Source organism: Hemitrygon akajei, chromosome 17 (assembly GCF_048418815.1).
Source record: "Hemitrygon akajei chromosome 17, sHemAka1.3, whole genome shotgun sequence".
NCBI lineage: Eukaryota > Metazoa > Chordata > Chondrichthyes > Myliobatiformes > Dasyatidae > Hemitrygon > Hemitrygon akajei.
This window is the reverse complement of record NC_133140.1, coordinates 85,075,079-85,089,045: the sequence shown is the minus strand read 5'-3', so window position 1 is coordinate 85,089,045 and position 13,967 is coordinate 85,075,079. Positions and strand designations below refer to the sequence as shown.

At 39.8% G+C, this 13,967-nt stretch overlaps 1 protein-coding gene across 1 annotated transcript in view; it reads left to right on the top strand.

The window, feature by feature from the left end:
* Window positions 1–13,967, top strand: part of terb1 (telomere repeat binding bouquet formation protein 1) — a 155,842-nt gene that overhangs the window by 118,899 nt on the left and 22,976 nt on the right. The window contains exons 18-19 of the mRNA XM_073069668.1: window positions 301–399; window positions 11,683–11,796. Coding sequence (XP_072925769.1) covers window positions 301–399; window positions 11,683–11,796 — 213 coding nt within the window. The remainder of the gene's footprint in view (window positions 1–300; window positions 400–11,682; window positions 11,797–13,967) is intronic.

Below are 13,967 nucleotides of genomic sequence, written 5' to 3'. Positions count from 1 at the left end.
TCCACTGACTCTCCTTTGTTTATCCTGCCTATTAATTCCTCAAGGAATTCCAACAGATTTGTCAGACCAGATTTCCCCTTTAGGAAACCATGCTGACTTTGACCTACTTTATCATGCCCCTGTAAGTTTGCATTTAAATTCATAGCAGAACAAGCTTGAAGAGTTGAATGACTTGCTCCTGCTTCTGTATTTCTAAATTAAAGTGATTATGGCAATCAAGATAAAATAACTCATGATAATGATAAATTTGAAACTTGACCTTGTATAATGTACATTGTAACATTCAAGTTTATTTCACAGAATTGTTTTTGACTCCAGTCAAAAGGACAACATCTCGCATTACAGATTTCCATATACAGCAAACAGATTCTATAAACTTGGCTAAAACATCTACAAAAAGTGAGTACAGTTCTTGATCCTGGGTCCTTGATTATACTTTTTCATTCTGTGCTTTAACTGTTTTGTCAAAACGATTACTATATATGTTAAGCAAACCATGTTGCAAAAACAATCTAAATAAAATATAGGTTTTTTTTTAAGAAGGAAACAGGTAAAATGACTCTTTGTTCTTTCACATTCCCCTTATATACTCTCCACTTTCTCACAAAAGCAGATTAAGTGCTAGTTCATGGATTTGGCACTAGTATTCAAAAGCAGTCTGAAGACTGTACAAATAATTCCCAGCATCAACCAGTGTACTCAGATCCCCTCAAAACAGAGATTCTAAAGCAGATAGGAATGGCGTACATAGACAGCAGAGTGCTTTATCTTTATAGGTGTAACAAAGGCTTTACTTGGATGTACACAAGGTGCTTCATCAAGTGATACTTTTGGAGTCTGCAAGTTCAGTAGCTCTTTTCTGTGGAGAAATTTTCCAAATATGTGTCTAATTTCCACCAAAATAAGTTCTATGTTGCTGCACTAAGGACACCTCCTTACATCCAGATGAGACAGTATCGAGACAGAAAAGTTGTGAGATTCACATTCACAGGGTCATAGAGCAGGAAAACAGGCCATTCTGCCCAACTGGTCCATGCTGACCAAGATGTCCCATTCCAAACTCCCATTGCCAGTGTTTGACTCATCACCTTCTAAACCTTTTCAACCTATGTACCTGTTCAACCATGTTTTAAGAGTTGTTACTGTACGTGTCTCAACTACTTCCTCTGGCAACTGATTCCACATAGATCCCACCTTTTGGAAGTCATAGAACACTTCAGCACAGAAACAGGTACTTCAGCCCATCTAGTCTGTGCTGAACCATTAATCTAGACCCATTAACCTGCATCTGAACCATATCCCTCCCATCTACATACCTATCCAAATTTCTCTTAAATGTTGAAATTGACACCACATCCACTATGTGCACTGGCAGCTTGTTTCACATTCTCACCACCTTCTGAGTGAAGAAGTTTTTCCTAATGTTCCCCTTAAACACTTCACCTTTCCCCTTAACCTCAAGTTATAGTTTCACCTAAACTCAGTAGAAAAAACCTGCTTGCATTTACTCTTTCTGTACCTCTCATATTTTTGTATACCTCTATCAAATCTCAACTCAATCTTCTACTGTAAGTCCTAACCTATTCAACTTTTCCCTATAACTCAGGCCCTCCAGTCCCAGCAACATCCGTGTAAATTTCTCGGCACTCTTTCAATCTTATTTACATCTGTCCTGTAGGTAGGTGACCAAAATTGTACCCAGTACTCCAAATTATGCCTGACCAACGTGATGCAATTTAAATATAATATCCTGTACTCAGTACATTTATTTTTATTTTTATTAATAAATTTTTTAATTAGTTTTTCAAAACATTTTACAAAATTAAAAACCCCAAATCCCAACGAGGAGCATTAATACAGTGCAAGATTAAGCATACAATAACAATATGCTACAAAGGAAGAGAATTTAACAAAAAAAGCACCTAAATTAAATACAAGTGAGCTTAGCGACCTCCCCAAGCCCCACAACACAAGAAAAAAACAACAACAACTCCAGACCAACCACCACACAGTATAAAGAGTATAAGTCCGGACAGTCAAACTCCCAGACTGTGAATACACTTAGCAACAGAGGATAATAATGCCTACTACCAGAAAAAAAAGGGAGCTGAAAGCAAGGGACCGAAAAGAAGAGAAAAAAAAAGAAAAAAAAACCCTAGTCAAGAGGAAGGTTATGAAAGTACTTGATAAAAGGTCCCCAGACCTTATGGAACTTTAGATCCGAATTAAGAACCGATTGAATAGCTAAGGCAGATTTAGTAGGTGATCTGGTAACAGAGGACGATCGGTCCAGTTTAGGATCCAACCAACAGTTAAAATCACCACCCAATATAAGAGAGTATGAGTTTAAGTCTGGTAGTGAGGAAAAAAACCATTCAAAAAAGTTAACATCCTCAAAGTTGGGGGCATACAGATTTGCTAGTGCAACTTTAGTGTTATATAGTTTACCAGAAACAATAATAAAACGGCCATTTGTATCAGATATTTTATTATGGAGTTCAAAAGGAATATTTGAATTAATAAGAATGGAAACTCCCCTAGCTTTAGCGGCAAAGGATGAATGAAAATGCTGACCCGCCCACTTTGACAGAAGCCGGGAGTTATCAAAACAACGAATATGAGTTTCTTGAAGGAAAGCAATGTCAGCTTTGAGTTGTTTGATATGTGAGAATACCTTCCTCCTTTTAACAGGGTGGTTCAGTCCCTTTACATTCCAGCTCACGAATTTAAGTGCACTAGCCATTATCAATTACTAATGCATAAAAGGCAGCAGGCATATAAAAAGTCAAGCAGTACAATAGCAGTCTGGGAGCAGAGATGTAAACATAGATTCGTAAGGTCAAAATATAAAAACATGTCCTAAGCAATAAGGAGATGTTGGAACTGGAAAACCCACCCCATCCGCACAACCCAAAACTAGACGGCTACCAAAACAAGTAGCTAGCTCTACCAAAAAAATTAACCCAAATACAACTTCCAGATCTGTGTCATTAACAACATTTCCATATAAATATTATAGCAAATAATAACTAGTTTATGCACTAGAAAACCTAACTACAGATTAGAACACCTTCTGCAGAAATATACAACTTAATACAGAGAAAATCGGAAGAAAACCAAAACTAACCTACCCGCGAAACATTATAGAAGAATAAAGTAAGAGAAAGGGGAAAAAAGGTAAGAAGGAAAAAGAAAAAAAAGAAGAGGAAGGGGAAAGTTATAAATTCAAGACGAGTGTTTATCAACCATTTACAGAGAAGGGAGAAAAAAATTCAGAGATTAGAAAAAAGGGGTGAAGAAAAGAAAAAGATAAAATAAATAAATATTTAAAACAAAAGAAAAATAAATCAGCAGTTGAACTGTGAACCGACAAACAGGGAGGCCTTCACTAAAGACTTCGAACCTCCAAAACAAGTTAGAATTAGTTGCAGAACTCTGTAGGTAAAGTTATACAAGAATAAAAATAGATTACACACACACCAAATCCCGGGAGAGATTGTCAACAGCCCTTAAAGTTTCAATGAATAATGTCTGAGTGATTCAAGTGAATTCCAAGTCCAGAGAAAGTAATTTTACTACGAGGAGTACTTATCCACCATTTTATGAGGTCCGATCAGATTCCGAAGATGACTGGATAGCCGGAAGACTTGCCACAAACGCTTCAGCTTCCTTCGCTGATTTGAACCACTTATATTTCCCGGTATTAAGCTTGATTCATAGATCAGCAGGGTTACGAAGGGAAGGTTTGAAACCACGATCAAAAAGCACTTTCATTGCGCCTTTAAACTCAGCGCGCATCTTTAAGGTCTGGGGTGCAAAATCTTCCACAAAGCGAATGGTTGTATCCTTGAAAGGAAGCGACCCCCTGCGACGCGCCTCTACGATCAGACTGTGTTTTACCTGGTATTGATGGAAACACAAGATTACTGCTCGCGGGTGGGAGCCCAGAATTCCAGGGGGAACGTAAACTCTGTGTGCCCGTTCGAGCTCGGGTGGCTTCGGAAGCAAATCTTTCCCGAATAACTCACAGAGAAACTCGGCGAAAAACTTCACAGTTGATCTCTTTTCAGTCGCCTCTGGTAATCCCAGAATTCTGATGTTACAGCGTCTGCTGCGATTTTCGAGATCCACCATTTTGGAAAGAAGTTTGTTAGATTTTTCCTCTAAGCTGGAACAGAGAGTCTCCAAGTATCGAACACGACTTTCTAAATCTTCAGAAGTCGAATCGATGCGAGATAAGTGTTCAGCATGTTTGTCCACTTTATCGTTGATCCGATCCAGTTTGTCTTCTAACTGTTTGAAAGCGATTTTAAATTCCTTTAAGATTTCGTCTCGGAGCTTTCCAAGCGCAACCATAGTCTCGTCCGGCGGGGTCATAGCTTCTTTTCTCCTGGATTTAGAACTCTTGCTAGACATTTTAAGTTAGATATATTCACAGGCAAGTAAGAGATACCGAAATAATTCCTAACTAAGGTTTAAAAAATGGAGACATTTAGTGCAAAGGTAGCGACAGTAATGGAACAAAAGTTCGGAGCAGCTAAACAATCACCATCTTACCAGAAGTCACACCCTCAGTACATTTATTTATGAAGGCCAATGTGCTCAAAGCTTTCTTTATGACCCTATCTACCTGTGATAACACTTTCACTGAATTATGGATCTGTATTCTCAGTCACTATGTTTGACCTCAGTGCCCTACCACTCACCGTGTAAGACCTACCTTATTTGGTCCTCCCAAAGTACAACATCTCACACTTGTCTGCATTGAATTTCAACTGCCATTTTCCTGCCCATTTTTCCAGCTGATCCAGATCCCGCTTCAAGCTTTGATAGTGTTCCTCGATATCTACTATACCCCCAATCTTGGTGTCACCTGCAAATTTGCTGATCCAGTTTTACCTTTATGCCCAAATGGTTGCTCCTCAAGTCCCTCTTATATCTTTCCTCTGTCACCTTAAACATATGTCCTCTAGTTCTTGGTTTCCCAACTCTGAGAAAAAGACTGAGCATTCATCCTATCTAGCAAACACGAGAAAATCTGCAGATGCTGGAAATTCAAACAACACACACAAAATGCTGGTGGAACACAACAGGCCAGGCAGCATCTATAAGGACAGTTGTAAAAATAAAGGTAGTATTTGGTGACTGGAAAACAACAAATGGTTGTGATGGGGAACCTGAAATCTCAAGCAGAGTAAGATGTTGTCTAACCTCTCCAACTGATCTTGGCTTATTTCAGCTCTACATTACCACCCAGTTTCCTAATTCCATTTGGCACCAACTATCTTTCCAGCCTAGATTTCTTTCCATTCTTCCTTGACTCCTGTGGGTTGGTCTTTGGGTGATTGTGCCATAGATGTTGTTGACAACACTGAAGAGTCCACACAAGCTTGGTTGTTGTCATATTGCTATATCTCTTGTGCTCTCTCTACCCACCAAATATTCTTCACTTAATGAGTTGAAAATTTTCCATTGGAAGATACTGTACGTTCACCCTGGCCCTTGTGGCCCTTTCAGAATCCATATACGTACGTGCAACTTTGAAATAATCAATCATTTCTGTTGTGCAACTAAAATACATATACATCTCTTTAGGGAGCATGTTCTAGGGATAATTCATGTACATTCAGCATCAGTGCATTTGGATATTGATTCTGCATTTCCACTCAAAATCAAATGAGTAGGTAATATTGAAAATCATATGATACTGTGGGCACAAATTTGAACATTAAATGTTAAGACATGAGGTTCCAATTTTCAAGGCAAGAAAAATATCTCACTCTTTTCCACTGAGAACAATTAATTCTTGTTATTAATGGCTGATTAATTTTTCAATTTTTGGTACATAAAGAAACAAAGCTAAAAGCACTTCTGAAATGCTTGGCTGCGGGACTTGGTGAAATTGGGTCAAGGCAGCACAGTGAAGAGAAGGCAGAACTAAAGGGAATCTAGGGAAGGAAAGAAAAAAGTGTTCAGGAAAGCTAGGAGGTGGGGAATGAAGGAAGGAAAGAATCAGAATCAGGTTTATCTCTAACATAAGTCATGAAATGTGTTGCTTTGTAATAGCAGTATAATGCAAGTACTACTACTGTGCTGGATTTTTTTGACCGATTGAGAGAGCAAAAGAGAAATAGAGAGGTAATGTTAATGGGTAATTAGACTGTTCAGAAATTTGAAGTGGAGGGAAAGAAGCTGTTCCTAAAACATTGAATGTAGGTCTTCAGGCTCCTGCATTTCCCCCCTGATGGTATTAGTAAGAAAAGGCATGTCCCAGATGGTGAGGGTTCCTCATGATGGATCCCGCCTTCTTGAGGCATCATCTTTTGAAGTTGTCCTAGATGGTGGTGAGGATTGTGCCCATGATGGAACTGGCTGAGTCTACAACCCTCCGCAACTTTGTTTGATCCTCACATTAGAGCCTACATACCAGACAGTGCTGCAACCAGTTAGAATGCTCTCCACCGTACATCTGTAGAAATTTACAGGAGTCTTTGGTGAAATACCAAAGTCAGTCATTGCCGATTTGTTTTGCTCCCTGTGACATCAAGAAACAGCTAAGTATTAGATACAGCAATAGCTCTAATACCAAACAGTAATGTTGGCTGTGCAACTGCAACATGCACTGGAGATTGAGCTGCACCTCCAAAAGCAGCATTATTCAAACACTGGAAAATTACCCAGGTGTGTCCTGTTTCCAGAAAAACAGGACATAATCTTGGTTACTTAATACCCATTCAGTCTTCTTTCAATTGTGATGCGAAGTATTGTTGATGGTGTTATGAAGAAGCACCTAATTCTCTAGTTACCTGCTCACCTTGCCCAGTCTGGGTTTCTTCAGGATCACTGCTTAAGGCCCCATCTCAGCCTCAGTCCAAATATTGATCAAAGAGTTAAATTCCAGAGGTGAGGTAAGAATAACTGCTCTTGATCTCAAGGCAATGTTTCATCAAAAATGTCATTGAGTTCTGGTCAAATTGAAGTTAGTGAGCATTAAAGAGAAAACATTATAAATGCAGTACACAAAGGAACATGGTTATGGTTGTTGGGGTCAATAACTCCAGACCAAAGGCTCTGCTGTAAGAACTTCTCAGGGAGGATTAATGATAATTGCACAAAGTTGATGTCCATTCCAAGCTGAGTTAATGAAGCACTCCATACCTGTGTACAAAAAGAAACCTAGACAATAATCTGTTGAGTGCATTTCCCTCCACAGATACTACCTGGCTCATTATGTTCTGCCAGCAGCTCATTTTTTTAAATGAATAATCTGGGTATTCTGCATTGAGTGATTTGCCTCCTGACACTACAGGACCATTAACAGGACACAAATCCCCAAATACTAACACTCCTAAAGGCTGTGTCCATCTAGGATAAAGTAGCCCATTCACCACCATAAACACCAGCACATGTTGGCTGTGTTTACCATCTGCAAAATGCACTGCAGTTACTCACCTAGGCTACTCCAACAGCATCTACCAAATCTACAACCTCTACCATCATGAAAGATAAGAGCAGCAGGAGCAGGAAATCTCCATCATTTGCAGTTCCTATCCTATGGTGGTGCAGCACAGTATTGTAGCAATTAGTGTAACACTTCACTGCACAAGTAATCGGGTTTAAATTCCCAATATTTGTATATTCTCCCCAGGACCATGTGGGTGCTCCGGTTTGCTCCGACGTTCCAAAGACACATGAAATAGTAAATTGTGAGAATGCTATGTTGGTACAGGAAGCATGCGGATTCTTGCAGCCTGCCTCCAGCACATCCTCAGACTGTGTTGTCCATTGACACACAAAAACACATTTCACTGTGCATTTTGATGTATATGTGATATATAAAGCTAATCTTTATTTTTTAATATTTAACATTAAATCACTTTAAGTATGTCGCTGTTGAAATATATCACTGGACTTTGATCTCTATCAGGTTTAAACTGTAGAGCTCCATACCCAGCATCATTGTGGGACCAAATTCACAAAAGGAATGACCACCTTTCAGGAAGGTAGCCCTCCACCTTTTATTATGAATATATGAATTAGGAAGGGGAATGGACCACTCAAACCCTGAAGCCTTTTTTGCCACTGCATCTTGGGGTTGGCCACAGATGTTGCGTTTCAGCTGTCTAGGGGATATGCAAGCCAGGGCAGTATGTCGAGAACGAACTGTTGCCTATGTAGTAGGCTCTTCCTCTCCATGCAGCTGATGAATCCAAAGAAACAGCAGTGTAACAAAAGTTGCCAGTCAACGTTGAACTGCCTTAGGAACTCCAACTCCAGATTTTTCTCAGGGTTTACTCCCAAAGCCTTCACCATGGGTATAGCTGCAAGGCAGCAGTGGTTTGAGATCAGAGTTTTCCTTCTAGATGAGCTGCCAACCACTGCTAACAAGCCCCATCTGCCTGAAGTGACTGGTTTTAAGTAACATTCCTGTGCCCCTTTTGTCAGTAGAAATGGCTCCCATGGGCTTAGTAGCTAAGCCACATATGAAGGCCAGGAGCGGGACTTGATTATCAGAGGCTATTTGAGATGTACTCCATTGGGAACATTTAATAGGTAGTAGGAATTTATCCCCACTTCCACCCCCAGCAATAACAACCTTAAGAAACTACCATTATATAAAGTCATTTGATTATAACCTCAATTTTGTATTCCCATCTCCCATAGTAACTCACTTGCTTATTAAGTTCTATCTAGCTCTGTGTTAAGAATATTCAAAAACTCTACTGTACTTCCACCCTTACTTGTGAGGAAGAATATTTCAAAGCTCAAAACTCTCTGAGAATAAGTTTATGTTAATCTCTGGCTTAAGTACGTGACCCCTGAAACCATTCTCTCAGGACAATCAGCCATTCCAGAATCCTACACCTGAACAACATCTGCTTATGAATTATGGCACTGGGATTCCAGTGTCCCTCTGCATCTCAGAATTCTGCAGTCTCTCATAATTCCAATAATATGCTTCTTCCATTTTCGTCTTAAAATTGATAATTGCATATTTTCACATATTATGCTTAAGTTGCTAGTTCTTTTTCTTTCTGGAAGTGGTCACTGAGAATTAAAGAGTAACAGCTACATTATGAAACTACTGATGACATGAAAAACATGAGTAATATAGAGGGACCAGATGTTAAATCTCAGCTCATCAGCTTGGCAATTTTAATTCATTTGTGAAGTCTGTAAATAAAGTATTCATATTGTTGAAAAGATTTAATTGGTTGACCCACATTTTTAAATTTAGATTTTAAGATTAACTTCAGCTTCATTTGTCAAATGTACATAGAAACACCAAACATAGAGTCACGACCAACCCAGTCCGAGGATATGCTGGGGACAGCCCATAAGTATTGCCATACTTCCAGCACAAACATAGCATGACTGCAACCTAGTCAATCTAACCATACACCTTTAAAGTGTGGGAAGGAACCGGAGCACCTGGAGAAAACTCATGGGGAGAATACACAAATGGTCAAGATATAGGAGCACAATTAGGCTATTTAGCCCATTGAATCTGCTATGCCATTTCATCATGACTGATCCAATTTCCTTTTTAGCCCCAATCTCTTGCTTTCTCCCTGTATCCCTTCAAGCGCTGACCAATCAAGAATCTATCAACCTCGGCCTTAAATATACATAAAGACTTGGCCTCCACAGATGCCTGTGGCAAAGAATTCCACAGATTCACTGCTCTCTGGCTAAAGAAATTCCTCCGCATCTCTGTTCTAAAAGGATGCCCCTCTATTCTGAGGCTGTGTCCTCTGGTCTTAGACTGTCCCACCATAGGAAACAACCTCTCCACATCCACTCTATCAAGACTTTTCACCATTCGACAGGTTCCATTGAGGTCACACCTCATTCTTCTGAATTCTAGTGAATACAGGCCCAGGGTCGTCAGACATTCTTCATATGACAAGCAATTAAATCCTGGAATCATTTTCATGAATCTCCTTTGAACCCTCTCCAGTTTCAGCACATCCTTTCTAAAGTAAGGGGCCCAAACCTGCTCACAATGCTCACAGTACTTCCAAGTGAAACCTCACTAGTGCTTTATAAAGTTTCAACATTACATCCTTGCTTTTACATCCTAGTCATCTTGAAATGAATTCTAAGATTGCATTTGCCTTCCTCACCACAGATTCAATCTACAAATTAACCTTTAGGGAATCCTGCACAAGAACTACCAAATCCCTTTCCGGTTTTTTTTTTAATTTTCTCTCCATTTAGAAAATGGTCAACCCATTCATTTCTTCTACCAGAGCACATGACCATACACTTCCTGATACTGTATTCCATTTGCCTTTACTTTGCCCATTCTGCTAAACTGTCTAATTCCTTCTTACGCCTTTCTACTTCTTCAAAACTACCTCCTGCCACTTAGCTGCATATTATCTGCAAACTTTGCAACAAAGCCATCAATTCCATCACCGAAAACGATTCCAGCATAGAACACTACTAGTCACTGGCAGCCTGCCAAAAAAGGCTCCCTTTATTCCCAGTCCTTGCCTCTTGCCAATCAGCCACTACTTTATCCATGCTAAAATCTTTCCTGTAATACCATGGACTTGCAGGTTGCTAAGCAGCCTCATGTGTGCCACCTTATCAAAGGCCTTCTGAAAATCCAAGTACATAACATCAACTGATTTTCCCTTGTCTACCTTGTTTGTTAACTCTTCAGAGAATTCTAACTATTTGTCAGAGATTTTCCCTGGAGGAAACCATGCTGACTATAGCCTATTTTATCATGTCCCTCCAAGTACCCTGAGACCTCATCCTTAATAAACGACTCCAATATCTTCCCAATGATTGAGGTCAGACTAACTGGCCTTTAGTTCCCTTTCTTCTGCCTCTCTCCCTTCTAGAAGAGTGGAGTGACATTTGCAATTTTCCAGTCTTCCAGAACCACTTCAGAATCTAGTAATTCATAAAAGATCATTCTAATGCTTCCACAATCTCTTCAGCGACCTCTTTCAGAACTCTGGGGTGTACACCATCTGGTCCAGGTGACTTATCTACCTTCAGACTTTTCAGTTTCCCAAGAACTTTCTCTCTATAGTAACTTCACACACTTCATGCCCCTTGACACCTCAAACTTTCACCATACTGCTAGTGACTTCCACAGTGAAGACTGATGCAAAGTACTTATTCAGTTCATCCACTATTTTGTTGTCCCCCATTACTACTACCTGTCAAGCATCGTTTTCCAGCAGTCCGATATCCACGCTCACCTCTCTTTTACACTTCATGTATCTGAAGAAACTTTTGGTATACTCTTTAATATTATTGGCCAGCTTACTTTTGTATTCCATTTTAACATAATGACTTTTTAGTTGCATTTTGTTGGTTTTTAAAAGTTTCCCAATCCTCTAACCTTCCACTAAATTTTGCTCTATTATATGCCTTCTCCTTGGCCTTTAGTGGTGAGCAATGTGCTCACCACTATGCTTCCATGCCAGCCGCAAGTTTGGAAGTCCTTACCAATCTATTATAAAGTGACTCCATTCCTTGACCAATGTGGTTAAATTTTAACAGTGCTGCGAGAAGCCTTCCAGTATTTTCAGTAGCAATTGATATTGGACTTTAACAAACTAAGCTGTCAAAGGTTCTGTTTTTCTCTTTCTCTTTGTACTTTTTTCCCCCAATTTTCTGCATCACTGCTAATTTAAAACAAAATATATTTGTTTGCAGGCTTTCTTTTGACACCAATGAAGAAATCTGCTTCTGACAATATCACTCTCCCCAGGCAGCAGAGTGAAGATACAACTCAGTTTGATGGAACTATAAGACAAGGTCATGCAAATAGTGAGAACATTCAATGAAATTATTCAAATCCCTAAAGCTATATTTCATAGTATATTTTTCCAGTATCAAATTCTGATTAACCATGTCTTAATAAATATTCAAAGTGAGAATTTGAATACACATGTCTGATGCCAAACTACATAAATGGGGGCTGAATTTTAATTACAGATATTCCTAAAGCTGGTTCTCAACCTAGATGTGCACAAGTCTGGCAAAGAAATATTCAGAACATATATTGTAGGTTTGGTGCTTGTTTTGTCATTCTGATGATCATTAAAGTTCGGAATATTAAGTGATCTGTAACTCACTATAAGTAATCAATAGATTTTTGAACAGAGTATAAAAGCTGAGTGGTGATTACCAGCAGAGTAGCTAAAAAGGACACTGCACTATTCAAACAATTTTCTTACAAGGGAGGAAGGTGAATACCTTGGAATTGATTTTTTCTGATCTTTTTATGATTATAATACTTAGACTTAGTCCAAAAGTTAAAAGCCATATACTGTATATACCCAGGATTAGAAGCAAGTCTTGGAAATGGCCTTTGAAGAGAGATTCATCAACAATTTCTGCAGCATTTCACTGCCCTGCCCCTGCTTTTCATTACTATCATTTAGCGTTGTCCTACCACCACTGCTCCAGCAAGATGTGTGAAAGACTTGAAAGCTGTTCTGAGACAGCTTGATTTTATTTCCTCCTCCCTTTGGCCAAACCACTCCCCTGGTTATTTCTTCTTTATCAGTGACCCTATGTCATTCTTCCTTTTGTCAAATTACTCACCTCCTGATCTCAATTTCATTAAACTGCTGAGCACACAACTGCTTCTGCAAATTTATGATACCAATGATTAGAACCCATCACCCTCTCCTTTAAAGGTTCAAAGGTTCATTTATGATCAAAGTATGTGTGCAGTATACATCTGAGATTCATCTTCTCCAGAGAGCCATGAAACAAAGAAAACCATGGAAATCATTCAAAGAAAGAAAACATCAACCTCATCCGCACAAAAAATATAAACCTCACAAACTCCAAACCCCAACCCCCTCCCTCGCTCAAAAAGCTAACAGATCACTCCACACAGAAAACAGCAACAAGAACATTAAACTCCAACCCCCTCCCTCACACAAAAAGCTAACTGATCACTCCACACAGAAAATAGCAACATGGACTTCAAACCCCAACCCCCTCCCTCACACAAAAAGCTAACTAATCACTTGATGCACCATCAATAACTCTCTGAGATGTGAGGCGAGATATAGGCTTTTATTGGCTGGAAGAAAGAACAAGCAGCAATTGACCACCACACTACATCCTGGAGACTGAGCCAGGGCTCAGGCTCCAATCGCCTTTATACCGGGGTCCGTGGGAGGAGCCACAGGAGCAGTCAGCGGGGGGGGGGGGGCATGTTCAGACAGGTATATGTAGTTTACCACATCACTCCACACAGAAAACAGCAACATGGACTTCAAACCCCAACCCCCTCCCTCGCACAAAAAGCTAACAGATCACTCCACACAGAAAACAGCAACAAGAACATTAAACTCCAACCCCCTCCCTCGCACAAAAAACTAACAGATCATTCCACATGGAAAACAGCAACAAGGACATTAAACCCCAAACCCCCAACACACCAATCGGCAACAAGAAAGAATGAGCAAAAGCACATAATACAAAAAACATAGAACTGAAAGTGACCAATATGAGCTGCAGTTTGTTTGAATGACAGTCCACAGTCCAATCCATAAATCACAGAATTTCAATAACATCCTCCAACCTCATTGAGGTGAGTGACCACTCGAACACAGAGGACTTCCGAGTTCTCTCACACACAGACAGGACAGCGGTGAGCAAGAGGCAGGTAATCAGCGAAGAACACTCCCTTTCCTCTGCATTCACCTTGATGTTTCAACCTTTCTTGATGCTTTAATTGGTGAGAAATGGAGTCGATCATGGCCCCGTGCTGTGTCTCTGAGTTTCTTTGCCTTCAGGAATTTTTGTTGGGACAATAGAGCGCTAGATCACTCAGTTGATCTCCAAACTGTAAGTCGCAGGCTCCAATAGTCCAGAGACACATTTCAGATAAAAAGAAGGCATAGAAAAAGTGAAATAAGCAGTTCTGTGGACTATCTGGAAAACGTCATCTGAGGAATCATTGTCTGCTGGCGCTATCT